Source organism: Ovis aries, chromosome 5 (genome assembly GCF_016772045.2).
Source record: "Ovis aries strain OAR_USU_Benz2616 breed Rambouillet chromosome 5, ARS-UI_Ramb_v3.0, whole genome shotgun sequence".
Lineage (NCBI taxonomy): Eukaryota > Metazoa > Chordata > Mammalia > Artiodactyla > Bovidae > Ovis > Ovis aries.
In genome coordinates this window covers 59,156,922-59,184,709 of record NC_056058.1, presented here as the reverse complement: position 1 = coordinate 59,184,709, position 27,788 = coordinate 59,156,922, and the positions used below count along the sequence as shown (strand labels likewise).

At 53.5% G+C, this 27,788-nt stretch overlaps 1 protein-coding gene across 2 annotated transcripts in view; it reads left to right on the top strand.

The window, feature by feature from the left end:
• Positions 1 to 1,151: 1,151 nt before the first annotated feature.
• CSF1R (colony stimulating factor 1 receptor) overlaps positions 1,152 to 27,788 on the top strand; it is a 31,489-nt gene continuing 4,852 nt past the window's right edge. For both annotated transcript variants that reach the window (XM_027970397.2, XM_027970396.2), the window contains exons 1-14: positions 1,152 to 1,329; positions 6,023 to 6,280; positions 6,712 to 6,996; positions 9,015 to 9,151; positions 9,812 to 9,971; positions 14,518 to 14,704; positions 17,419 to 17,534; positions 17,667 to 17,787; positions 17,863 to 18,050; positions 19,641 to 19,756; positions 25,221 to 25,347; positions 25,484 to 25,588; positions 26,024 to 26,134; positions 26,818 to 26,980. In XM_027970397.2, coding sequence (XP_027826198.2) covers positions 1,281 to 1,329; positions 6,023 to 6,280; positions 6,712 to 6,996; positions 9,015 to 9,151; positions 9,812 to 9,971; positions 14,518 to 14,704; positions 17,419 to 17,534; positions 17,667 to 17,787; positions 17,863 to 18,050; positions 19,641 to 19,756; positions 25,221 to 25,347; positions 25,484 to 25,588; positions 26,024 to 26,134; positions 26,818 to 26,980 — 2,123 coding nt within the window. In that variant the 5' untranslated portion in view covers positions 1,152 to 1,280. The remainder of the gene's footprint in view (positions 1,330 to 6,022; positions 6,281 to 6,711; positions 6,997 to 9,014; positions 9,152 to 9,811; positions 9,972 to 14,517; positions 14,705 to 17,418; positions 17,535 to 17,666; positions 17,788 to 17,862; positions 18,051 to 19,640; positions 19,757 to 25,220; positions 25,348 to 25,483; positions 25,589 to 26,023; positions 26,135 to 26,817; positions 26,981 to 27,788) is intronic.

The following is a 27,788-nucleotide window of genomic DNA, read 5'->3' as shown; positions in this document are numbered from 1 at the left end:
TTTTTGAATGAGCTTGAGACAAATCAGGGTTATTTCTTTAAGTGCTTTTTTTTTTGTTGGGTGGTTTTTACTGATTGATTGAATCTCTTTGATAGTTATAGGTCTGGTCAGATTTTCTATGTCTTTGTTTTCATGATTTGTAAAGGTTCAAAACACTTTGCTAAGACAGAAATGTATTTCTAATACTTATAGTTCTAAGTCGATGGAAAGATTAATCATTTTCTTGGATCAATGTTTATTGAGTGGTTTTCTTTTTAGATTCCAGAATTAATTTTATAACCATTTGAATAGAAATAAAGACACTGAAATAATCAACTAAAAGTGGTAAACGCAACTGCATCCAGGAAAGGCGGCAGAGGAATGCTGATTTTCTTAGACGTACAGCCGCACAGTTTACCCCTTTGTAAAAGTAAACAAACTTAATTAGTTCAGAAAAAGGCAGTTATATAGCCTGTGATGTTGCTGTTGTTGTTCAGTTGGTAAGTCATGTCCAACTCTTTGGGACCTCATGGATGGCAGCATGCCAGGCTTTCCTGTCCTTTACTATCTCCCGAAGTTTGCTCAAATTTCTATCCATTGAGTCAGTGATGCTATTCAGTCTTATCCTCTTCAGGTTGTCTAGATCCAAATTCCATCTCCATTTGGTAGCTATGTGACCTTGGGCAAGTTTACAGTGTTTGAGCTCTCTGAACCTCAATTTTCCCATTGTAGAATGGGAATGATAACAGTACCTACTGTATAAAATTTTTGTGGGAACAAAAGGGGACAGTGGTATGTAAAGGTTTGGCTGGTGAGTATCCTATAAATGGAAGTTTCTTGATACTATCTGTTATCAGGCTTGTCCAGACCAACCTAACTTCCTTTTCCACTTAGCAAGAGCCCACTGCTGCTCTGGAGACCCCATGTGTACAGTCAGCTGCCTGTCTAACATTGGGCATGTCTCTACTCCCAGGGCCCCTTAGAGGCGGCTTCGGAAGGGCTCCGAACTTAGTGGTCCTACCCTTACTCCAACCCCGCCCCCTGGGGGTCATGTCTTTATTTTGTTTTGTTTTGTTTTTAACCAAGATTTCCAAACTCTGTGGTTGCCTTGCCTAGCTAAAAGAGGAAGAGTGGGATCAGCCCAAGAAGAAGGAGGAAGAGGAAAACAAGACAAACAGCCAGGGCTAGTGGAGAGGAACACATGTCCAGCGGGTCCGGTCCCGTCAGAGCCAGTGTCTGAGAATCCGGCTCTCTGCCCACCCGCGAGCCCTGCATCAGCCTGCTACTTTCCTGCTGAGGCCATGGGCCCACGGACCCTGCTGATCCTGCTGGTGGCCATAGCTTGGCATGGTAAGAGCAGAACCAGAGCCTCGAGGGCTGGTGGGGGTGACAGGGTAGTGACAGGGTTCCGAGGGAAGGATTCTCTAAACCTCTGCCCCTCACTAGGTGTCTCCACTCCGTGTTCTCATCTCCCCAGCCCTGGACTGTGGGTGTGTGGGTGTCTGCTTTGGAAAGGCAGTGGAGGGAAAGCTGGTATGGGTGGAAGCAGCCTGGCCAGGGCTGTGGACCTGGCCCAGCTCAGATGGTGACTGTCCCTGTGTCCTGAACACATTCCTATGCCCTCAGGGCTCTTTGGTGCCTACCGAACGGTCAACAGCATGTTTTGGGGGCTGATGGACCAGACAAAATGCTCCTCAAACCCCACTGTGCACACAGATCCCCCAGGGATCTTGTTACAGTGCAGACTCTGACTCTATTGGTCTCAGGTGTGACCTGAGATTCTTCATGACTAGCGAGTTCCTAGGAGATGCTAGTGCCACTGGTCCAGAACTACACTGAGCAGCGTGGCCCAGAGAGCCCCTCGCGGCTCCACTGGCACTGCCAGTGTGGGACTCATGAGGCGAATGAGGCAGGATGTGACTTGGAGGGGCCTGAAGAGGCAATGGTCCTTCCTTGGACAGCTTGGGCAAGAAGTCAGAAGGAGAGGTAAGAGGTTAGCCTCTCTGGCCCAGGGCTCAGGAGAAATAAGTTTGGGACGAGAGAGTACAGGGCTAGCAGCTTGTCTCAGGGGAGGACAGCGAGGGTCTGCTAGGCTGAAATCCTCCCATACACAGGCTGTGGGGCCTCAGGACAGAGAGCTGTGGAGCAGACCCCGCCTGAATCCCATCCCTCCGACAGCATTGGTGATGCAGGATCTCCCGCTAGGAGAGTCCCTAACGGAGGCTGGGGGCTAGGTGCTGGACTCGTATCTACAGTAGGCCCAACAAACACGTTAAGTTCTTCTGGCCACTCTGTGCTGGATATGGGATCAAACCCGTGCCCTCTGCACTGGGAGTGTGGAGTCTTCACCATTGGATCACCAGGGGCGCCCCTAAATTTTCTTGCATGTTTGGAGGAACACTGGGGAAGGATGGAGACTGTGAGTGGGGTAGGAAGGCAGTGGCATCTCCAGTCTTCCCACAGTCCTGTGGCTGTAGGACCCTGAGAAATAGGTACGTCTGGTCCCTGAGGGGGAGATGGCCCACTGAAGGGCTCTTTTGGGCCCAGTCAGTTCTGTTGGGCTTGCAAGTCTGTCCTCTCTTGTTGAGATGAATTTATGTGTAATAGAAAGCACAGATTCTTAAGCACCTGTGATGAGATTTGACAAGTATATATGCTTGTGTCCCCATCATCTCAGTTAAGATAGACACTATTCCCCTCATCCTAGAAAGTTTTGTGGGTTTAATTTCACTCTTTTGTCCTATCTTCCTGCCCAGAAAATGCCCGTGGGAGACTGATGGGGGATGGAGGGGCTGTCCAGTATCTCGCCTCAAAGGAAAGAAGAAATGGGGACTGCTGGCTGGAAGCCTACATTTTCAGTAGACCAGTGATGAATGGGGGGCAGTTGTGAGAAAGTTGAGGAACAGAATCAGTGCACCCTAGAGGCCAGAAGAGGCTTGCTAAGACTCTGGGCCAAGGAGGAGGCTGTGCCCCAAACTTTGGCATGGTGTGGGTGTGTGTGTGTGTGTTGGGGGAGAGGTGGGGGGTGTTTGGGGCACACCCTGGGAGCTGATGATGAGGGGGGTCTCCCAAGCAAGTGGGAGGGGGCGAGAAGGTTTGGGGAGATGAGATGGTGGGGTGAAGGGACAGAAGGGGTCTGGCCCCCGCCCAGGGAGTAAAGGCATGAGCAAGCTTTTCCTTCCCTCCAGTCAAGCCAGCAGTGGGCAGCTGGAGCGGAAGCTGAGGGTGTCAGCCCTGTCCTGCATGAATACTCGAGACAACAGGACCAAATAAGATAATGCCTCTCTGACTACACTTCCAGGAGGCCGAGGCTGGAGTTAGAGGACAGGGGAGGGGTGGAGGAAGGAGAAGGCGCCTGTGAGACCCAGCAGGGGCAGAAGCAGAATACAGAGTCACAGACTTTGAGACCGCGGGATGTTACAGGCATAGGCTGTGACCTTTAAAAGTTAGCACTTCAGCTGTCAGAGTGTCAGGATCAGAGAGGAGAAGTAACTTAGCAGCAGCAGCAGCTGAAGCAGTAACATAGGACAGGAGAGCTGACTCAGCCAGAGGTTGCGTATCACCTCCTTGAATCCTCCCAGGACCTCTCAGATGTGGAAATTCGGATTATTCTCATTCAAAGAGTAGCCTGAGGGTCAGAGGTTAAGCAGCCTTCTTAGTTAGCAGGGGAGAGCCACGTTTTAGACCCAGGTTGGCATAGCACAGTGGTAAAGAATCCTCCTGCCAATGCAGGAGATGCAAGAGACTCAGGCTCGATCTCTGGGTCGGGAAGATGCCCTGGAGGAGGAAGTGGCAACCCACTCCAGTATTCTTGCCTGAAGAATTCCATGGACAGGGAAGCCTGGTGGGCTACAGTCCATGCGGTCGCAAAAAGTCAAACATGACTGAGCGACGACTGGCTGACGTGAGCCCACAGTCAAGCTCTTCCCCCCAGTCCAGCACCCCCACCCCGATGCCCTGTGTGGCTGCAGCAGTAATAGGCTAGCACCTGCTCTGTTGGGACTTGCCAGTAGCCTGCCAAAAATGATGCTTGCCCCTCTCCCTGGGGGTCAGCAGCACAGGGAAGCCTGGCTACAACCCCCAGGCGTCGGCTTCCGCAGTATTCCTCTGGTCACTCCATCCTTTATGCGGATCAGAAGCCTGCACATCTCTGATGTGTACAAAATCAAAACATAAATTAAGTCATCCTGAAATAATTTGACAGACAGCGAGGATCTTTCTGATTCGGGGGTTTGTGGTGAGGGCAGGGTGCAGTGGGATGGAAAGACCCATTTAAGAAGCTTTTGTGCAGTACTTCCCTGGTGGTCCAGTGGTTAAAAATCCACCTTCCAATGCAGGGGACATGGGTTCAATCCCTGGTTGGGGAACTAAGATCCCACATGCCTCTAAGCCCACACACTGCAGCTTCAGAGTGCTTATGCTGCAACAAAAGAGCTCATGTGCTAAAACTAAGACATAATGCAGCCAAATAATTACACTTTTTTTTTTTTTAAGATGAAGCTTTTGTGCAAGATGATGAAGAGTCCCTGAATTTGCCTGGTTCCCTCAGGGTTGGGATGTCCGTGGCCCCATCACTGGGACAGACAGATTGGAATCAGTAGGGGGGTACCTAGTAGGTCAGTGGCAGTGCCGGGTCTCACAGCCTGGGACATGCCAGTGCCCAGCAGGTGGTACCGCCTGTTTCGCGGGATGAGGGGTTCTTTCCCCTAAAGGGGACAGTGGCCAGGAAGCAGAAGTGAGAGCCTCCCTGGGAGAAGGACTGCAGGCTGAGCGGAAACGGGGGCTAGGCTGGGTGCCAGCAATGTGTTTCCTCCTGCACAAGCTGGAGGGCGCCTGGCAGCCCCTCCATGTCCTTGAATCAGCTCTCACTTCCCTCCTTTACCCCTATTTTAGGCCTTGGAAAAATGCTGACACTGCAGAGGCAATGGGCCTTCTTCCCGGAGGGCCTGAGATGAGTTTCAAGTTCTCTTTTCTCCTTCAAGAAAATTTTCCTTAAAAGAGATTGTCTCCCTAGTAAACACAGCAGCGTTGGGATGTTAGGGTGGGCTCCTGGGGGTAGACTAGATGGTAAATAGAATGGCTAACCTTGGCTGAGTTATTTATATTTGGTGACAGGTGATGTTCTAAAGCTTTCTGTGCATTTAAATCTCCTGACATCCCAATAAATGGGTATAATTTTGGTCCCCATCTTATATGGGGAAACTGAGGCACAGAGCCTCTGAACCTCCCCACTGTGCTACAGACCAGTGATGAGAGAAGGCACAGCAGAAGACTCTGAACTCTGCTATGCTAAGATCCCACACCCCTTTTCTTCTTCTTTTATTTCTTTAAAATATTTTTTTAAGGTATATGCATTTTTATTTGTTTTTGGCCATATCATGTGGCATGTAGAGGAGTCAAACCCGTGCCCTCTGCAGTAGAAGCTCAGAGTCTTAATCACTGGACCATTAGGGAAGCCCCTTTTTCTTCTTCCTGGTGTGAATTAATTCAGAGCACTTTGCCACGAACATTCTATTGATCTGTTTCTTCCTTGCCTGGAGAATCCCAAGGACAGAGGAGCCTGGTGGGCTACAGTCTACGGGGTTGCAGAGAGTCAGACACGCCTGAGCGACTTTCATTTTTGCTTGTTTGAAACCCCTTCTTTGAGCTAGGTGCTGGACTTCGTAGCAGGAATGCAGGCCATTTATTACATCAGGCTGAAAGAGTCCACTCCTGGGGAGAATGATGCAGCCATGGCCAGGAAGACTGAGGCCAGAGGCCGGGGTAGCCCCCATGGGACAGTGGCTGGGTGGGAGGCCAAGAAAGCCCCCAGTCCCCTTCTCTCAGAGACATCAGAGACGTCAGTCCATCACAGAAGGTTTGGGGCAGGGCCTGAGTGACTGACCGGAGAGGGGCAGGGACTTCTTCGAGGTGGTCCTGCAGTTCGTAGCTGAACCCCAGAACCAGCAGCACCCTGCCAGAGCAGCACCCATGTCAGAGGCAGGGTACAGCCAACGGGATGTCACCTCAGCCCTCACTTCTGTTTGCCACTTCCCATCACCAGGTCAGGGGGTCCCAGTGATAGAGCCCAGTGGCCCTGAGCTGGTGGTGGAGCCAGGCACAGCGGTGACCTTGAAATGTATGAGCAATGGCAGCGTGAAGTGGGATGGCCCCATTTCCCCCTACTGGACTCTGGACTCTGATGCCCCCAGAAGCATTCTCAGCACGAACAATGCCACCTTCCTACACACGGGAACGTACCGCTGCACTGAGCCTGGAGACCCCTTGGCGGGCACTGCTGCTATCCACCTCTACGTCAAAGGTGAGGACTATGAGCCCCCTCCCAAGAGGACTAGCCCAGCACGGCCCACCAGGAATGGCCAAGAGGGCTGGGCCCTGACGTGAGCCATCATAACAGGCCAGCTCCACGTTTACTGAGAACCTGCCACGAACAAGGACCTGTGGCAGTGCTTCTAACTTCATTCCTCACAGCAACCCTGTGAGAAGGTTCTTGTTTCTGCCCACTTTCCAGATGCTCAGAGAGGCTGAGTCATTTGCCCAAGATCACACAGCATTAAATAGTGGGGCTGGACCTGGCCCCAGCGCCCCCAAGCATCAGCTGAGCCTCCCCGGTATTATGTGACCTCAGGCAAACGAACAGCATCTCTGAGCTTCACTGTCACCAATGTCCAGGGACTGGTTAGCCTGGCGGAGGGAGGGGCTGTTGTAACCCTGTATCTCCATGCTCCCCAGACCCTGCTCGGCCCTGGAGGGTCCTGGCCGAGGAAGTGACGGTGCTGGAGGGTCAGGACGCACTGCTCCCCTGTCTGCTCACCGACCCGGCACTGGAGGCGGGCGTCTCGCTGGCGCGGGTGCGCGGCCGGCCTGTCTTGCGCCAAACCAGCTACTCCTTCTCACCGTGGTACGGCTTCACCATCCACAAGGCCAAGTTTATTGAGAGCCAGGACTACGAGTGCAGCGCTCGGGTGGCTGGCAGGGTGGTGAAGTCCCTCAGCATCCGGCTTAAAGTTCAGAAAGGTGCGTGGACAGGGCCGACCTGAGAGCTGGTGCCTGGCTGGAGGGCAAGTGAGGGTGGGTGCTTTGTTTCACCTCTTCCTCCCAGTCATGCCTATGGCATCCACGGGGCGCCTGCTGAAGCAAGGCCATGAGGTGTGAGGTGCTGGGAGGAGAACCACACGTGTGCTGATAACTCAGCTGGCAGGGCAGTCTCAGGTCATGGAACAGGCTATGGAAAGCATTGAACTGGGCGGTGGCGTAGAGTGTGGGCGTGGGGGGCTCATGGAGACAGTGCCGTTTTATTTGAGCAGAAATGTGAGTTATGAGAAGGTGGAAACAGCAGAGGAACAGCAGGTCCACAGTCGTGAGCTGGGAGCAGGCTTCAGGTGTTCCAGGAATGGAAGGAGGGCCTGAAGCTCTCCCACCCCTTCAGACATGGGTTCCTACTCGGGGCCCACCAGGTGCTGGGTGCTGAGCGCAGGAGAGGGGGCCACCATGAGCAATGCCATGGGGGGTCAGGATGGCAGGCGAAAGGGACGCCTCAGCATCAGCATCAGTGGTGTTGAAGTCTCTCTCCTGTCCGCTCCCCCCTTGTTTCTGCTGGGCTGGTAGATGGATTCCGGTTTCTGGGAGGACTGGTGTGAGTCAGCAGGACCCCAGGATCAGAATCTGAGCCTGAGACTGGAAGCAAGCACCAGCAATGAGGCCAGGGTCAGAGTGGCAGGGCTGGCCCAAGGCCCTGAGCCCACAAAACCTGTCCAGGAAGCCAAGGGAACCCACTGTGTGTGCAGAGGAGCCAGGCAGGACCTTTCCCTGTAGCCCACCTTGCAGAGGGATCCTAGGGCCCTCGTTTCGCCATGACTCTGGGACATGAGTGCGCTCCTTAGCATCTGACCCTGAGAAACTGAGTTAGGTTATCTTTCAACACAGCCAGAGATGTTAATTCATAGGCTAGGGCTTCCCTCGTGGCTCAGTTGGTAAAGAATCTGCCTGCAGTGCAGGAGACCTGGGTTTGATTCCTGGGTCAAGAAGATCCCCTGAAGAAGGAAATGGCAACCCACTCCAGTATTCTTGCCTGGAGAGTCCCATGGACAGAGGAGCCTGCCAGGCTACAGGCCGTGGAGTCGCAAGAGTCGGACACGACTGAGCAATTAAACCACTACCGCTGTTTTAGGCACTGGGTTAGCTGTGCCTAAACTAGGCATACCATACTAGGGATACCACCTTCATTTACTGGGGATGACAGATGAGAGAGAAAGCAAATAAATGTGATGAACAAGAAACCAAGCTGAAGAGATTTGGGTAGGGGAGTCCATGGGAGTCTCCAGGCAAGAATACTAGAGCGGGTTGCCATGCCCTCCTCCAGGGGATCTTCCCGACCCAGGGGTCGAACCCAAGTCTCTTACGTCTCCTGTATTGGCAGGAGGGTTCTTTACCACTAGTGCCACCTGGGAAGCCCAAAGCTAATTCAGCTAACCTGTGACAGGAGGCCCCTCTGAGGAATGTTTGAGCTGAAGATGTGAAGGGTGAGAACAACCAGTCAAAGTGTGGTTGTTGCATGGATCAAGCATTCCCAAAGGGAAGGGCAAGGGCGCATCTTTGGTTGGGAGGGGCCACGCGGCTGCAGAGCAGTGGGGGGTGGCAAGTGCATACAGGTTGGGAGCAGGGTCTGGGGAGGTATGAGGGACTGCAGATTTTAGTCTGAGAGTGATGAGAAGCCACGGAATGTTAGCACAAGAGAGGAGCGTGACCCAATCTTCCTTGTAAGGAGCTCACGTTGGCTGCTGTGAGGAAGCAAGGAGGCCTTCCAGGTAGCTGCAGGAGTCCAGAGCAGAGGGAAAGGGTGTGACTGGGGATAGGTGCTGGTGATGGAGCCAAGGGGACTATTCAAGGTCCTTTTAGGAGATGGGACTTGTTGCAGGGAAAACTGAGGTGTCATGGCTGCCTCTCAGGATTTGGGAAGGGAGCCTGGGCCCATGGCAGGACGCAGAGTGGCAGCTCTGGCCTGGGTGCTCATGGATGCCTTCCCCTGACCTCAGTCATCCCAGGACCGCCGACCTTGACACTGGAGCCTGCAGAACTGGTGCGGATTCAAGGAGAGACTGCTAAGATCGTGTGCTCAGCCAGCGACGTTGATGTCAACTTTGATGTCTTCCTTCAACGTGGAGACACAAAAGTCAGTACCTGAGGGTGGGGATGGGGTCCTGCCTGTCCTCCTGGCACTCCAGGCCCCACCTCAAGCTGGCACTGGGAGCTGAGGGCATGGCTCAGGACCAGAGAGGGGAGTAACTCTCCCAAGGTCTCACTGCTGGTCAGCAGATGATGCAGAAGCAAGTCTCAGGCTCCTGCATCTACACATGTGACGGGAGAGGGAGGAGGCAGTATTCCGCCCTCTTGACCCATGACCTTTGCCCTAGCCTGTAGACAAGAGGCACATGTCAGCTCACTTCTGACTTTGCAAGGGGTTCCAAGGCCACCTCTGAGGCTCAGGAATGTAAGGATTATTTCTGAAAAACTCTAGAGAGAGGAACAGGGGGTTTTCTCAGGAGGAAATGGCATTAGGCCACTTCTAAGAACATACTTCCTCCCCATGCCTTCTGCATGCCAGGCATAGCCCTATGCCATTTGCATTCTCCATCTCACTTACTCTTCACTACAGCCCTAGAAGCATGGGCCAGTGTCAGGCCCAATTTGCAGATGAAGAAACTGAGGCTCACAGTTCAGCCGCTGCCCAAGGAAAAGCAGATAGTAATCCTTAAAGGCTGAGAATTAGAACCCAGCTCTTTCTAATTCCTAAATCACCTCTGTGTACCGTTTCTGTTCCTTCTGGATGCAGCTTGCAATCTCTCAACAATCCGACTTCCGTGACAACCGTTATCAAAAAGTCCTGACCCTCAAACTCGATCATGTAGGCTTCCAAGATGCCGGCAACTACACCTGTGTGGCCACCAATGCCCGGGGCGTCCACACTACCTCCATGGTCTTCCGGGTGGTAGGTGAGCATTGGGGTGGTGGGGGAGGGTCAGCATGGATCCTGGGGTGAGGGGGTGCATATGGGGATTGAGAAAGCGAGAGCTGATATTTAAAAAAGGAGCTGACACTGTTAGGATAGCTCGCTAGAATCTCCCTTTTCTCAGCCTGGCTAAGGAGCCATGTCTGTGTCAGCCCTCTGATTCCTTCTCTCTCAGAACCCTCCCTCTCTCCCACCTTGGAGGCCCCACAGTACATGGCTGCATCTCATTCCAGCGTCATTTTGTTGTGTTTTGGGACTGATGTCCAGTAGCTCCCTCCTAGACTTTGCCGTTCACTCACTCATTCATTCCTGCATGCCTGGGACTCACACCTCATGGGCATGTGAACAGACAGCAGGCTCCTGGGCGGGCGTGGGAGAAGCCTGAGGTGTCCTGGGGACACCAAGGGGGCTCCCCAGCAAAGGCTTGGACTAGATGGACTCTAAGCTGGGACCAGAGGAATGGAGGTGGGTTAGCCAGGCAGAGGGGAGGGGAAGAAGCAGAGCAGCACTTCTGGCACAGGGAACAGCATATGCAAGGCCCAAAGGCAAAAAGAACAAGAGCGTCTGAGACATCCAGAGGAGCCGACAACAGCAGGGACGCGAAGGGGTCGGGGGTGGCCATAGGAAAGCGGGGCTGAGCGTAGTGTCCGAGAGCAAGTTGAACGGGTAGCTTGCATCATCTCTGGTGGGTGGGCGTCAAAGGTCTTAAGAGGAGAGTGATGGGATCAGATGGCAGAGAGGATGCAGGAGTGGTGGCCAGGAGCCCGTGGTCCTGAGCCACATTCCAGCCTGCCTCCACCAACGACGTAGGTAGGTTGCTTAAACTCTCCCCATCTGCAAAATGGGGATCCTAACAGTAACTGTCTCATAGGTTTGCTCTGAGAATTCATTGAATGTATCTTAACTAACTAGGGCAGGGTCTGGCACAGAGTAAATGCTCAGTGTGCCTGAGGAGATGTCATTTGAGAAAGCTCTGCCCTGTGTCATGTGGATTGGATAGGAGACTCAAGGCTGGAGACCCATCAGGGCAGTTAATGCGGTGTTCCAGGCCAGAGATGGCAAAGGGTGCTGGATTATGGTGGGAACCCCAGAGAGTCTGTTATCCAAAACAATCTAGGAGGGACAGTGGCTGCTGGGACAAAGCAGAAAGGAGCCGAGATGACCAGAGTGATTGGGGCGGAGGCAGCGACAGTCACTGGGCTGAGAATCCAGAGCAGAGGGCAGCTTCTTCAGGATGGGGACAGGTTCAGAGCGCTTTCATTTTGACCACACCTCATGTATTAACCTGGGAGCCCGAGGGGAGGCGGGAGGGCGAGCCTAAGCATCAGTACCCTCACAGAACAAGTAATACACCAGGCTTGCAGGAGCACCTAAGCTCTGTTGTGGGCCCATTCTGTGCCGGCAGCTCTGAGGGCTAAGGCAGGAGAGGAGAACAGTGAACTGTCTCCCAGTTATGGATTCTAATCCTATCCGTTTTGTAGTGCAGACCTACAGCAGTCACTCAACGGATGTTGCTTTCCTTCACTCTTCCCATTAGATCCTTTTTAATGTGGGGGATCCCGTTACAAATGAGAGAGAAAATGCCCTGCCCACGTGGAGTTTGTATTCTAGTTGGGAGAAGACAAGCAATAAGCAAAATAAATTATGAAAAAGACAATTGGATAGGATTTCCAGTTTAAAATCGGGTGGTCATCAAGGAAGACTTACTGGGAAACTGACATTTGAGCAAAGACTCGAAGTTGGTGAAGGACCAAGCCATGTAGAATCTTGGAGAAGAGAGCTGCAGACAGAGGGCAAGCAGTGCTCTTAAGGTGGGTCCAATCTCACCACGTGCAAGGAGTAAGTCAGCCAGTGTGGTGGGTGGAGCTTGAGAGGAAGTGTAGTACATGATGACATCAGAGGTGAAGGAGAAGGTCCTGGGAGGCCAACGTGAGGCCTGGGCTTTCCTTCTTGAGAGAGAGGGGATACAATTGGAGGGTTTGAGCAAAGGAGTGACATGATGTGACTTGAGGGTAGCAAGATGTAATATGGCTTTCTGGTGCTTTGTTGAGGATTGTCTATTGGGAGACGAGGATAGAAGCCAGGAAACTGTTAGGAAATTCCTGCTACTAGTTTGAGCCAGAGGTGATGGTGGCTTGATTAGGGAGGGATATGGTGGAGGTGATGGGAAGTGGTTGGAGTTTGGATGAATGAATGGCTGGCTGGCTGGCTAAGGAAGAAAGAGAGAAGAAAACAGCCTTGCCCTCAAAGCTCACAAGCTTGGAGAGAGAAGACAGCTACCTAAAGGGAGGACCAGATGCATGAAGTAGTGTGGTGGTGGTGGTGGCTGAATCGCTAAGTCATGTCTGACTCTTGCAACACCATGGACTGTAAACCGCCAGGCTCCTCTGTCCATGGGATTCTCTAGGCAAGAATACTGGAGTGGGTTGCCATTTCCTTCTCCAGGGGGTCTTCCAAACCAGAAATCGAACCCAGGTCTCTTTCACTGCCGGCAGATTCTCTACCAACTGAGCTATGAGAGAAGCCTGAAGTGGTGTAGATGTGGTGCCTAATGACTGTACGATCTCGAAGGGCCACAGTGGGCATCCTGCCAAGTGAAATAAATCAGACAGAGACAAGTGCTATGTGACATTGCTTATATGTGGAATCTTAAAAATACCACAAAGGGACTTCCCTTCTGGTCCAGTGGTTTAGATTCCTCCTTCCAATGCAGGGGCTGCGGGTTCAATCTTTGGTTGGGGAACTAAGATCCCACACACTGCAGGATGTAGCCAAAAAGTTAAGATAAGTAAAACTTGGGGGAAAAGATCCTTTAAATATAAATAAATTAAACATTTTAAAATACTACAAACTAATGAATATCACAAAAAAAGGCTGACTCTCAGAGAACAAACTAGCCGTTACTGGTGGGGCGAGGGAAGGTGGGAGGGGCCATATAGCAGTAGGGGATTAAGAGGTAGAAACTTTTATGTATAAAATAAATAAGCTACAAGCATGTGTTATACAACACAGGGAACATAGTTAATCATTTTTAACAACTTTAAATGGAATATAATTTTTTAAAATTGTGAATCACTATATTGGATAGCTGAAACTTAACAAATATTATACGTCAACTATACCTCAGTTTTTAAAAAAGAAAACGGATCCAGAGGAGGGAGCAGTCCTTTAGCCTGGAGTGATGGGTGGAGTCTCCCTGCTGGAGGAGTCTTAGAGAAGGAGAAGGATCTAAATAGAAGAAAGGAAGAATACGGGGTTCCTGGTGGAGGAAATGACTTGAGCAAAGAGCCCAGGTTGGAACTACTGTGGGGTGTTCTGGGGATATGAGAACACCAAGGTGGGTGGAGAATTGTGTGCGTGTCTGTGTGTGCACATGTGCGTGTCTGTGTGTGCACATGTGTGTAGGAAGAGGGGCCACGGCTAGATGGGCATAGAGAGACCTAATTGGGAAGAGCCTTGAATGCCAGGCTGAATGGTGGAGGTAATGGGGAATCAGAGTAGGCTTTTTGAGCAGGAACATCACAGGGTAGAAGAGTGAATTTGGGGTTTTGTAGACTTGAGTACGAAAAGGAGCCCTGAGAGATGATCCAGTCCAGGGAATTTTTACAAAGCCTTGGAGTTTTAAGAAGGCATTTCAGAGGCATCCATGGGTGGCATGGAGAATCTGTGGATGGGGGTACCTTTCCTTTGCCTGCAATTCAATCAGAGCAGCTTGATTTTTAATTCATGCAACATTTAATTAGAAGGAACCAGTCAAGAATCTTTCATGTATAGGCAGTAGAAATCAAGTCAAACTGACCTCACCAAAAGAGGATTTCACTGGCCTTATAGCTAAAGCAAAGCAAAGCAAAACGTGGTTATGAGCTTCCGGCACAGCTGGATTTTGATGTTCAGATGTGGACAAGAATCTATCGTTTTCCATCCCTCGGCTCTATGTTTTTCTTGTGGGGCAGCACCAAGCTTGGAAACCCCAGTGGAATGAAAGCTTCTGTTTTCCTCCAGTTCCAACAGAAACCATAGGAATGAGTGAGTCCATGGCAGTCATGATCCAAAGGGCACATATTACCCTGAGTGGCTGGCCTGGGTCGCATGCCCACTTTAGAACTGGATATGGACGTTGCACTGATTAAAGTTCTACCAGAAAAAGGGGAAATATAAACTACTACCAGAAAAGGGGGCATTTTTAGCTGCTAGAAAACATTTTATACAGTTATAACAAGATATTCTATTAATCTCTTTATTACATAAACAACGAGGTAGAGGTGCCGAGGAAGATAGGAATTTGCCTAGGTTCTTTCAGGAACTTGGAGATAAGAGTTTAAAGCCCGGGGCTTTTGAGAGGGGCGGGAGTGGTGGGAAAAAGATGAGAGGGCAAGTTTTGGTTGCAGGCCGGGTCTGTGTGACTGGCACAAGCTAGGTGCTCAGGGAGGGTCCCGCTGAAAGACTGGATGCACGGGTGGATGACCAAATGAACACACAGATGGACCTCTCCCCACTCACTCCAGACTTCTGTGCGTTCTGCTTTCCAGACAGTGCCTACTTGAACTTAACCTCCGAGCAGAACCTCCTCCAAGAGGTAGCCGTGGGTGAGAAGCTCGAACTCAGAGTCAAGGTGGAGGCCTACCCAAGCCTGCAAAGTTTCAACTGGACCTATGAGGGTCCCTTCTTTGGCTCCCAGCCAAAGCTCAACTTTGTAACCACCAGCGACACATACAGGTACCACCCACTAGCTCCCATCTGCATGGCCGGCAGCCAGACAGAGAACACTTTAACCTAGAGTCAGCACTCTTGGGTCCTGTCTCAGCCTTGACTAGGGGTTGAGTCCTTGCCCATTTCTAGGTCTCAGTTTTCTTGACTAGGTAGAGCCTCAATGTCAGTCATCTGTGTTTGAGATGTAGATGAAATCAGCATACCCTTTGTGCTGTATCCTTGGGAAATTAAACACTGCCCTCAAGAGCTCTACCATTTCTTGGGTGTGCGCATTCTGACAGTCACCCAAGGTCTCCTGAGCTTATTCATTTTCCTCTTTTGTGACTAATCCAAATGCAGAAGGCCATCCCCATGATTTCCACTCAGAGTCACACTCCTGATGGCAATTGCTCGAGGTATCTAGAGCTACACACACAGGTTTGGGGGACTAGAGGGAATTAATATCTCTCAGTCACAGATACATCGAAAGTTCTTTAAAAACCTGTGGCCATCCACCCTTGAGAATTTCTCACCAGCTACTCTTCTCTGCTGGATCAAAACTCTTCTTATAAAGGTCTGTCTGCCTGTGCATGCCCCCACCCTCCACTCTCAGAGTCCTGCAGAGCATTTTAGAAATGTCTTTTTGTCTCCTGTGGACTCTCTCCTCAGGGTCTTACTTTCCTGCCCAAAATGACCTAACCAGGCAGTTTCTAAACAAGAGAGTTTCTTCCCTAAGGAGGAACACTGATAACAAGTGTGAAAATAATCATTTCTCTACCCTGTTCTATTTCTAAAATTTTTCCTGGAGTAAGGAAACAGCAACCCACTCCAGTATTCGCACCTGGAAAATCCTATGGGCAGAGGAGCCTGGCGGGCTACAGTCCCTGGGGTCACAGAGCCAGACACCGCTGAGCATGCGCACACTCCATCCATAGCTGCTTTACAGTGTGGTGTTAGGTTCTATGGGCAGCAAAGCGAATCATCTGTATGTATACACATATCCCCTGTTTTCTGGACTTCTTTCCCATTCAGGTCATGACTGCAGAGCAGTGAGCAGAGTTCCCTGTGCCGCACAGTAGCTCTCATTAATTACCTATTTTATACATAGTATCAGTAACGTATATATGCCAACCCCAATCTCCCAGTTCACCCCACCTCCCTTTTCCCCCATGGATATCCATGTTTGTTCTCTATGTCTGTCTCTATTTCTGCTTTATAAATAAGACCATCTATACCAATTTTTTCAGATTCCACATATATGTGTTAACATACGATACTAATTTTTCTCTTCTTGACTAACTTCACTCTCTATGACGGCCTCTAGGTCCAGCCACATCTCTAAAAATTACCCAACTTCATTCCCTTTTATGGCTAAGTAACAGTCCACTGTATATACATACCACATCCTGTCTATTCCTCCACCATTTGAATGAGAGAGAACAGGTCCATCAAAGGCAGCAAAAACGTGAATCACGTGCAATCACTTCTCCCGCAGCTGTGATGAGCAGCCCTAATTCAGTTTTGAACCGTTTCCTGCAATGTCTAAGCGCAGCCTCAGAGTCCTTCTCAATAGTGTCTTCAGGCTATGTTTCTACCAGAATTGGCTCGTGAGAGGAGACCTGTTTGCCACCTCTGCGGTGGGTAATCCCCAGACATCTTCCAACTCCCAAACTCTCCGGAGTCCTCTTTCTAGCTCTGGAAGCCCAGACCTCTTCGATTCCTGGATTCTTGTTTGTTGATCAACAGAATCAACAAAGACGTTCCCTTGTCCTCGTCGTCTTCTTCCTAGTTCCTTTCTTGTCCTTGCCAGCCAGGATTTCTAGCTCCCTCTTGTCTAAAGGAGAAGTTCTGAACTGGAGTCTGCAGACACCTGGTAGGGCGCTGATCCATGGATATGTTTCAGGGGTCTGTCAGCAATAGGGACACTGTGGAAAGGAACCAGAGAGGTGCCCTTGAACTCGGTAATCTGGGGCCTTTCAGCGCAGGGCACCAAACTGAGCCCACGTGGTAGGTGTGTTCACGGTGATTTGGACTCCTGCGAAGAGTCTTCCATTTAAGAAGCAGGCATTAGTTATCTCAAGAACTGACACAGGTAGAGGGGTTCTCTATGCCGACGAACTGGCTGAGTAAACACCATGGGTTTTAGTCTAGTAATGGCTGCAGATATTTTCCAGTGAAGGGGCAAGTGTCTGCAATGAGTCAGGCTCTCTGAATACAGATCCCTCACGCTCACAGAAAAAGAAGCAAAGGAACAGAAAGGTTAAGTATCCCTGCCTAAGGTCCCACAGCTGGGAAGTGGCAATACTAGGACTGGAGCCCTGGTCTCTGGAGCCCCCTGGCTGCATCCTGCCTCCCGTCCCTTTCAAAGCCCCTCCTGGCAGGGCTGGCACTTTGGGGATAGAAGCTGATCAGGTACTGGTGTTTTCAGTGAGGACTGTTTAGCCCAATGATGGTGGTGAAAGTAGATACATTCAGTGAGGCTTGTGAGGTGCCTCCCAGCATTGGCACTGTACAGACACCGCCTCCACTAAACCTCAGAACCAAAGTGCTTTGCGGATGAGAGCGGCAATTAAGGAAATCGGGTTGGTGGTTTTTCCATGTCTCAGTGGACCCAGCCTGGGTACCTGGCTCAGCCAAGGCCTTCGTGCCCCAGACCCTTGACCAAAAATAAAACCACCCGCTCTAAGGTGGTTGTCGGAACCCTCTGTCCTCACCCCAGATGGCCTGCTCCTCCCACACAGATACACCTCCAAGCTCACCCTGCCTCGCCTGAAGCCCTCCGAGGCCGGCCTCTACTCGTTCCAGGCTAGAAACGCCAGAGGCGAAGATACCCTGACCTTTGAACTCACCCTTCTATGTGAGTAGAAGGGCTTGGGGACAGAAGGTCCCTGGGGCGGCTGAGATAGACGAGCTGGGGGAGGTTGGGCTGGGGCAGAGAAGGCTCAGGATGGGCGGTCAGGCGAGGAGACTCAGGCCCTCTCTACCTCAGACCCCCCGGAGGTAGAAGTCATGTGGACCCTCATCAATGGCTCCAAAGCCCTGCTCTGTGAAGCCTCAGGGTACCCCCAGCCCAATGTGACGTGGGTGCAGTGCAGCAGCCACACCAACAGGTAAGTGACTTCCCTCCTCACCTGGGCTCAGGGGCTGGGCACCCCAAAGCTCTGACCACATTCTGTGCTTCCCAGATGTGATAAGACCCACGTGCTGGTCCTGGAGGAGCTGAACCCTGACATCCTGCGCCAGGAGCCCTTCCACAAGGTGACCGTCCAGAGCCTGCTGACCCCTGGGACCTTGGAACACAACAGGACGTACGAGTGCAGGGCCCAGAACAGCATGGGGAACACCTCCGGGGCCTTGGGGCCCATCTCTGTAGGTGAGCCTTGGACCCCTGCTCCAGGCTGTGACAGGAGGGTGCCTGGGGAACTACCCCCACCCACTCCTGGGAGCCAAGGGCCAGAGTTTCAGCGCTGAGCGGATCCCAGCCGTACCGAGTCTAGCTTTCCATGCGCGACTCTAGGCCCCTCGTGACCAAAGGCGGCAAGATGGGCAGTCTAGAACCCAGAGGGCTGGAAGTAGGAGGGGGAGAAGGGCAGAGGGGAAGCAGAGATCTAGACAGCAGCCTGAAGCGGCGGCAGCCTAATCTGGCCCCTCTGCTCTTGCTGCTGCGCTTGAGCTGACTCATTAGTTCACAGGTGTGTATTTGAGACTCACAGGGGAGCAGGGCCTCCCCCGGGGTTAGAGTCTGGTGACGGGGACAGGCGACTAATGAACACAGTCCCCGCCCCCAACCCAGGGCCAGCCTCCCCGGCCTTTCCCATCCCTCCCAGACTCCCTTCCATCAGAGACACAGTCCTATCCACCCGCGGCCGCTGTGCGGTGGGGGTGGGCGGCACCTGCCGCAGCAGCATCGTCTGAGGAAGACTCATCCCTCTCTGCACTGCACAGAGGCTGCATGTGGGTCAGTTCTTTGATTCTGAGTGGCCCAAGACTGTACAGGGCCACAGCACCCTCAGGCCTCTGAAAAGCAGGTTTGGCACCCACTGTGTGCCAGGCCCAGAGAGGACAGACTGGGGCCTCCTCCTGGCTCCAAGGGGCTCCTGGTGCCCTTGCCTTGGAGTCCCAAATTCACATGCGCTACCCTGGCGGCTGTGTCTCAAGCTGGTGGGCCTATGTTACAAATAAGAAAGCCAACATCTTGGCTTACGCTGCGCCAGGCATCATGCTAAGCCCCTTGCAGACATTATTTCAGTGCACTCGCCCAACCCCAGGAAGTCGCTTCAGTACAGTTTGCCTTCCCTCCTGGGCCATGATGGACCCGAGGCTTCGGGAGTAGCCACAGGTTTGCTCTCACGCCTCATAAGAGGTGGAAGTGAGGCTGAGCCTCAGGTTCATGCTGCTGACCTGGCCCGGGGGTAGAAATTAGGTCCTTCCCAACACATCAAGGGAACTGGGGCTACTGATGCGGGAAGAGGAGACCTGGGTCCATGAGCCTGGCTTTCAGACTCTTAGAGGGCCGTGTGGTCCCAGAGGGCACTTGGGGACGCTGCAGGGACCTCCTGGGGAGGCAGATTTCAGTCCAACCTCTAGAAGGTCTCTCCGTCCAAGTTGGCCAGAGGTGTAGGTAATGAGCCTCCACACTGGGGGAGGGTTCAAGTCGTGGCTGAGCCCCAGAGGTTTCTTACACAGGCAGGGGGTGGGTTGTGTGATCGGAGGGGCTCACCCGGCTGCAGAGGCTATGAGTCTGGGCAGGGTTTAGAGCTAGGCGTGAGCAGGGCTGGAGGTGGGTCCTTGCCCCTGGTTGGGGGAGGGTCTGCAAGCTTCCTACAGAGAGGACACCTTGTTCAGTCAACAAGAATTTGGGGGGCACCTACTGCGCTCCAGGCCACGGGCCTGTTCCAGTAGCGTGCAGGGTCTCAAAGGCCCCTTCGGCCGGCTTACTCCCCTGGCCCGCCCCTTCGTGCAGGAGCCTCCATGCAGCCCCTCGATGAGCCCCTCTTCACACCGGTGCTGGTGGCCTGCGTGTCCATCATGGCCTTGCTGCTGCTGCTGCTGCTGCTGCTCTTCTACAAGTACAAGCAGGTGAGCCTGGGCAGGGCGGGGGCAGTCAGACCCTGGGGCAGCACCGCCAGGCTGCGTGGGTCCACCCGGTATAGCCACTCACCTGGCAGCCGGCCATTCACCGACGAGAGCTCTCTAGTGGGTGCCTGCTGTATGCTAGTGTGAGTGGCTGCGTGATCAAGACTCAAACCTCTGGGGTTCTGCTCTCGTAGGCTTCACTGTCTAGTGCAGGAAATGGCTGGTACCATGAAAGTGAAGGCGTGGATTACAGAGGAAAGATGCTACCAGGACAGCCGTGGGAGTCGGGGAGAGGGCGGAGGGGGGATCCTCTCCCGGCTGGGGCTTCCAGGGGCACAAGAGGGGCCCCAGGGGCCAGGCCTGTGTCTCTGTCGGGTGGCAGGTGAGTTATTGGAGGGAAGGTCTGACCATCATCATCCTCTTCATTATTTTTTAAAAATGTATATTTGGCTGTTTCGGGTCTTAGCTGCGGCACCCCAGCTCTTTGGATGCACCTCTAGTCGAGGTGCGTGGGCTTACTAGTTTCATATGCACACTTAGTTGCTCCACGGCGTGTGGGATCTTAGTTCCCCATCTAGGGATCGAACCCACGTCCCCTGCATTGGAAGGTGGATTCTTATCCACTGGACCGCAAGGGAAGTCCCCATCCTCTTCACTGTGCGTGCTAAGTTGCTTCCGTTGTATCTGACTCTGCAATGCTACGGTCTATAGCCCGCCAGGCTCCTCTGTCATGGGATTCTCCAGGCAAGAAGACTGGAGCGGGTTGCCATGCCCTCCTCCAGGGCATCTTCGCAACCTAGGGATCCAACCCAGGTCTCTTATGTCTCCTCCACTGGCAGGCGAGTTCTTTACCGCTAGCACCACCTGGGAAGCCCCTCCTCTTCATTATTTAATATTATTATGAATCAAGTCTGATGTTAATTGCACTTTGATGTTTAGTACCCTGCCTGTCACTTTGAGGGCTCAATCAGTGATTGAGCAGTGATTTTAGGGGCATTTTTATGACATGTGTTACCTGTATCCTCTCATTTACTGCCCTCAGCAGCCATGGTGTGTGAGCAGTATCACTAACCCCATTTTACAGAGTTGGAAGCTGAGGTTCCAAGAGGTTGAGACAGATGCCCTAGTCTGCAGCTGGCTAGTGGCAGAAGCTGGTTTTGAAACAGTCATTTTCAAAACCATTTTGTAAAACATGAAGCCATCTTATTTTACCCTCACGACAATCAGGAGGCAGGGACTAGAGCAGTCAGCATTCTACAATAAGGAAATGGGCTCAGCAAGGTTGAAGGACCTGCTCAAGAATGCTAGTTGCTTCCTACCCCAGAGCCCATGGTCTCCACCATTTAGCTGCTCTGCCTGTCTAGATGAAAGACCATTTCCGGTACGGTTGGGCATTGACAGGGCCAGGCCAGAAGGCTGCGGGAGGCCAGAAGTGGAGGGATGGTTTCTGGCTGGCAGGGAAGGGAGTCTGCTTGGAGGAGGTGGCCTGGCATGGGTGAGACTGGCCATGGAGGAGGGGGCAGGCAGCCAGGGGAAGAGGAGATTCAGGGCAAGGGTGTCTCTGGGGAGAGGGCAGTGTACACAGAGTGGGGAAGACCACGGGGAGCACTGGAAATACTGATGCCTGGAAGGGGCACATTGGATGTCTGGACCCCATCCTGAAGGTTCAGGAGATGTGAACAAGAGAATGAAGTGAGTTACAAACGAATAGCGCACCTGTGAGCCCCTTGCTGCCTCTCCTTCCCCGCACCTGCCTTGGGGGTTTTAGTGTAAGCAGAGGTGGATGCTATGTTGAGGGTGCCCAGAGGCGCACAGGGTGCTCGGTATGTATCAACACCCAGCATGAGGGCGCAGCTGAGCGCAGCCTCCAGAATTCGGGGCCCCAGGCCAAGTCTTCAGGGATCTGGGTCCACCTCTGACGCTGGCCATGCGACCTTGACTGGCAGGCTGCAGGCTGCAGGCTGCAGGCTGCAGGCCACTCAGCAAGATCCTGGGCTTGGACAGCGCTCAGAATGGACGCTGAACACGCCGGGCCCAGGAGGAAGTTGGCTGGGGAACCGAAGTTTGCTCACGCATTTTGGGATTGGAGGGCTGTCTGAGGTTGGGCATCTCCTAGACTACACGCCCAAAGTGGTTGTCGGGCACTGCTCGCCCACCTCCAGGGGGACAGGACTTTAGTCACTCTCGGGGCCTCCCGTTCCTTCTCTGAGCAGCTCTGTTGCAAAGTTCTTCCTTATATGGAGCTGAAACCTGCCTCCCTGTGCCCCACTGAGCTGCCTCCCCAGCCCTGCCGAGATTCCAGAGAAGGGCCCAGTTCCCCCTCCAGCCCTTTCTGCCTTGGACTGCCCGGCCCCCTTGGTCAGTTGTTGTTTGGGGACACTCTACCTTCTCTTCAAGGGACCATTTTTGGAATGTGTACTCCCAGGCACCTCTTATCCCATTTAGGAGATTGAACTGGCCCCTGAGCCCACCCGAGAACAAGAGAAGGAAGGCATCCCAGGGGTCAAGATGGCCAAACCCTGATGTGATGGCCATGCCTGAGGGCTTACAGCCCAAGTGTCTTTGCTTTGCCCCTTGGGGTTCTGAGCCTCGCCCCTTCCTGGGGAGCCAGCCTGGCTTGTCCTTACTAGCCAGGCCTGAGGGGAGGGTGGCCCCAATTGGGGGAAGGGTTGCTTCTGTCCCAGGGCTGAGTCATCACCTCTCTGGCCCCCAGAAAGACCACAAGGGGGGCTGAGGGGGAAGAGAAAAGGGCAGGAGTCAGCAGGCTAGAAGCAGGAGGGACGTGCGGAAGAAAGGATGACAGTGACAGGGAGGAGCAAAGCGGATGGTGGGAGGGGCAGTGGGGAGGCTGGAATTCTCGGGAATGAGGCGCATAAAGGGAATGCACAGGAGGGTCCCTAAGATTTCTGGTGAGAACTGTTCAGATCTTCCCCTTCCCGAGACAGAAAGCATCCTCCCACTGAGACAGCAGGCCTGCATGGGGAGTTGTAGGGACTTTGATGATTCCTTGCCCACCTCGGTTGGCAAGGGGAAGTGGCTGGGGCCCGTTACAAGGAATAAGTGAGATGACGCACGTTGAGTGTGGAGCCCAGCGCCCACTCACCGGAAGTGCTCAGCAGGCACGCACTGCCAGCATTCTGTTCCGAGGCCACCCAGAGGAGAGACCCCTCTGGGCAGGCGCTCCCAGGAGCTCCGCAGGAGGAGCCATGTGTAGGCGTGGCAGAGGCTGGGCAGAACTGGAGGCCGCCTTCCAAGAAGAGGGGTGGGGGCGCCTGAGACAGGCGGGAGAGAATGGTGTCTTCCTCCAGCAATCAGGTCTGGGATTCAGAGGCTGAAGTCCCAGCCAGACAACCTCGCTTGCCTTGATCGCCCTCCCCTTCCCCACTCTCCTCTGCCCGGCTGGGGGTGGAGTGGGGAGGGGGCTGACTCAGGCCCAGCTGCAGGGCCAGAGGAAGGAGAAGTGGCAAGGAGGAAAAGATAGCTTCACCGCAGTGGCTGCTGGAGATGGAAGTGGCCAGGAGAGGAAAAGGAATCCTTCCTGGTGCTGTTTCTGTCCTTTGAGTTGGAAAGGCAGCCACAGGCAGGGCTTGAATCCTCTGACACTCAGGAAATCCTCCTGTCCCATTTCAGACTATCCGCTATAACTCTACCATGGCCGTCCTGACATTTGCCTGTAGTCTCTCGTTCTGAATCAGAACCTGGAAGTTCTTCCTTAGGTCTAACTGCAATCTCTCCCTCCAAACTACCGTCTGGACGTTCTTCCTGATGGCTACCTAGGAGGCTTCAGTCACAGGCCGCCCTCCTCCCAGCACCCACTTGAGCTCCCCCCACCTCGAGGAGGGTGCCCCATGGAGGAGCCCAGCTGCTAAACAACACAGCCCAGCTGGCCTCCATGCCCCACGAGTGACCGGAAAGAGAGTTGGACTGCTGACCCGAGGCCTCGGTGTTCTCCAACGCTCCACCCCAGCTTCCACTTTCCACCTAAACTCTGTCTTCCATCAGCACTTCTCGTGGGCACCCCCTGGCATCATGCCCCCATGCAGCTGCCACCCTGGGCAGGAACGAGAGCGGCAGCCACTTCCCCGAAGTTCAGGCTCTGCCACCGGCCGGCTGGTTGGAGCAGCATGGAGAGCCTGAGTGGGTGCGCCAGCTGCTCACTGTTGTGTGTGCGGGGTCTCTCTCCATCTGTCCTTTAACTTTGTAAAGTCTGACGCATCACTCATCTGCATCAAGCCTAGGAGGTTTCTCCTGGCACGGAGAGAATTCACTCAGTGACTGGCTGCCCTCAAGACTTTCCTGCCTTCAGAACTGTGCCCGCTCGCCTCCAGCCACGTGGCACCTCCAGTGCCTCAGCCTCTCCAGAGCCTTAGCACCTCCACACCCCTGTCCCCCCACTGCTCCCCTGGCCGGCATCCTCTCACCTCCACACCCCTGTCCCCCCGCTGCTCCCCTGGCCGGCACCCTCTCACCTCCCTGGGGGCCCTCCCTGACTTGTCTTCCAATGTCCCCAGCTCCCTCTGTCCTCTCGCCCTGCTGTATTGTCTCCATCGAGCCATCTGAAAATCTATTTTTTTCTACACTTTGTATTTGTAGTCCTATGTATGTATGTATTTGAGTGGAATGCCTGTCTTAGCCACTAGAATGCAAACTCCAGGGGACAGGAACTCTGTTTTGTTCAACTCTGAATCATTGATGCCTGAAACAAATATGTGCTCCGTGAAATATTTAGATGGGAGTAATACCCAGCCTTAAAAGGGGAGGAAATGTTGATATAGGCAACCACATAGGTGAACCTTGAAGACGTCATGCTGAGTGAGACGAGACAGTCACAAAGGGACAGATTCTGCATGATTCCAATTAAATCAGGTACCTGGGACGGTCAGATGCACGAGATAAGTGGAAGGTGGGAATGGGGAGCTGTTGTTTAGTGAAGGCAGTTTCAGCTTTTCAAGATGGAAAGAGTTCTGGAGATTCGTTGCGCAACAGTGTGAATGTACGTACCACCACCGAGCGGTATACTGAGAAATGGTTGACTTGGTGAATTTCGTTATATGTATCTCACCACAAGTGAAAATAAAATAGCTGATACTTGGATGGGGGGGTGGATGTGTGAACGGACCTATAGTTTCACCCTCCCTCCTAGCTCAGGAATTACCAAATTATCAGAGCTGTCAAGACCCTCAGACATGGTCCTAAATCTTCCAATATACAGCTAGGGAAACTGAGGCCTGGCGAATGGATGGTCCCTTGGTAAGGCCAAGCCAGACAAGGACTGGGCTCTTGGTACCATAGGTGTGGGGTGGCATGGCCCCTGTCGCCAAATTGCGGGCCACACACCCACCTCCTTGCGCTGTGCGGTGGGACCGCCCAGCCCCTGTCCTCCTGGGTCGGGATGATGTCCCAGACCCACCTGGCAGGCCCGGCTGACCTTCCTCCCCTTCCTCTTCCCCTTCCCCGCCCCCTACAGAAGCCCAAGTACCAGGTGCGCTGGAAGATCATCGAGAGCTATGAAGGCAACAGCTACACCTTCATCGACCCCACCCAGCTGCCCTACAATGAGAAGTGGGAGTTCCCCCGGAACAACCTGCAGTTTGGTGAGCCGGGGTCTCTGCACCCCCCACGCCCTCCTGTCACAGGGCCGGAGTGGGTGGCGGGGAGCCTGCGGGCCCTTAGAGGGAGGCCCGTCTGGCACCCCAGGACCTGAGAAGGCTGTGCGTGTGTGTGTGCCAGGTAAGACCCTCGGAGCCGGAGCCTTTGGGAAGGTGGTAGAGGCCACGGCTTTTGGTCTGGGCAAGGAAGATGCTGTCCTGAAGGTGGCTGTGAAGATGCTGAAGTGTGAGTGCAGGAGGGCTCGGGGGTGGGGGAGCGGGTAGGAGGCGGCGGACACCACCGGGACGGTCTGTCCTGTGGTCACGGGGCATCGCCCGCATTTTCGGCCTGTCAGAGCCTGGGATCGGGCGTGAAGCCGCTCTGTTTCCTTTGTGAGCTCCAGGCTCTCTCTTATCCTGGGTGTGGAAGGGCTTCTGACTGAAGCCCAAAGGGGCTGGGATGAGAGGCCGCCCTGGGCTCTGGCTGGGCCCCAGCTTGGCCCAAACCAGTTCAGTGACACGCCACCTCTTCTCTCTCCCCCAACTCTCATCTGTATGCCATTGACTCTGCCTCTTTCGGCTTCTGATTACCGTGGGTGCTCCGGGTGCCCCCTGCTTTGCTCCGTGTCTCCTGTGTGTGGCCCTCCACGTCCTGCCCTTTCTCTGTGGCCCCACCTCCCAGCCACGGCGCACGCTGACGAGAAGGAAGCCCTCATGTCAGAGCTGAAGATCATGAGCCACCTGGGCCAGCACGAGAACATAGTCAACCTCCTGGGAGCCTGTACCCACGGAGGTGAGGGGCCCTGGCAGGCATGGCGGGGCCATGATCTGGAGTGTCTGAGGGCCCCAGGGCCTCACGCCATCCATCTTCCCCTTCCCATCCCCACAAAGTGAAGGTAGGATCCCTGTCTGGGCACCCCTTGAATTCCTAGGCCAGACGCCTGGACTGGTCAGAAGCTGCTTGTGGATGACAGGCAGTTCTGGGAGCTCTGGCCAGTGGCTCTCAGACATGTGGGGACATCAGAGTCACCTGGAAAAGGAGCAAAGAATGCAGATCTCTGGGCCCCACTCCAGAGAGTCTGATGCTGTGGGTCTGGAGTGAGGCCCTTCAAACCTAACTTTAAGCCCCGACTCAAAGAGGCTGGGCACTCACTGCAGGGCCCATAGAAGTGTCCCAGGACCCATGGGGATTCAGCCCACCCCATTCTCTTCTCCTATAGCAACTGTGACTTATATGGAACTGCCTTAGTTTTCCTTTGAAGAAAGAATTCTTCAGCTAGTTTTTTGGAGGGCCCTCTGCTCTAGACAGATGTGGTCACTGAGGCCCAGAAAGCATGGAGGGCTGCTTACAGACAAGCAGGATAAGAACCTGTGACAGAGTCACAGCCCAGGTTCTTATTGCCCTTTCCCCACATTCTTGTCCAGGTGGGGTGGTGGATTAAGGGTGCACTGACCCCACTCTTGTGGCTGCTCTAGGCCCTGTCCTTGTCATCACGGAGTATTGTTGCTATGGTGACCTGCTCAACTTTCTGCGAAGGAAGGCTGAGGCCATGCTGGGACCCAGCCTGAGTCCAGGCCAGGATCCCGAGGCAGGCACCGGCTACAAGAACATCCACTTGGAAAAGAAATACATCCGCAGGTAGTATCCTGGCAAAGGCCCGGACTGGGAGGTGGGGCCCTGTGTCTATTCCCAAAGTCAGCTCAGGGTTGGGTGGCTGTGTGGGCTTCACCTTCCCGCCCGTGCTATGGGGAGTAGCCGCCAGTATTATGTGGGCACTTTAGTTTGTCTCCTACTTATTCCTATTGTCCAAGGAATATTTGATCCCCTACTATGTTCCGGGAGGATAGCGGGCAGAGATAGGCAGCTCACAGTCTGGTGGAGTCAGGTGTTAATGAATCATTTTATCGTGCATATAAGATCTATTTAGGGCCCTAACTAGAGACGGGCAAGTCTTGGGGATAATGGCCCTATTTCTCCCATAGCACCCATCCCAATTTTGAGTAGCCATGGGGAAGCGGGATAGAGTCTGTTCCTTGTTGGATGAGAAGGCATCATCCAACACAAAGTATCACAGCATAGCTGTGGCCAGGTCCTTGGTCCACTTGGGCCTGTTTCCCCAAGAAGCCATCCAGGCTGAGCCTCTGAGTCTCTGCTCTCTCACTCTGAAATGCTGTGATTTCTGGAAGCCACCCAGAGGGAGGGGGACAGAGCCACATGGGGAACCACAGAGAGGAAGTGGCATTTTGTGTCACACATGAGTCAGGGGCAGAGGCGGAGCCTGGTTGGGCCCTGCTGCTGCCACCTCGTCCAGTGCTCACCTAAGCCACGCCGCTCTCCTGCATGCCTTGGACTCAGGGCCTGTGAGGCCTCTGGGCCAGGCTGCTGGGAGCTGCAGCAGGATCAGGAGAGGGTATACACTGAGCTATTTTACCACTGTCAGCTACCC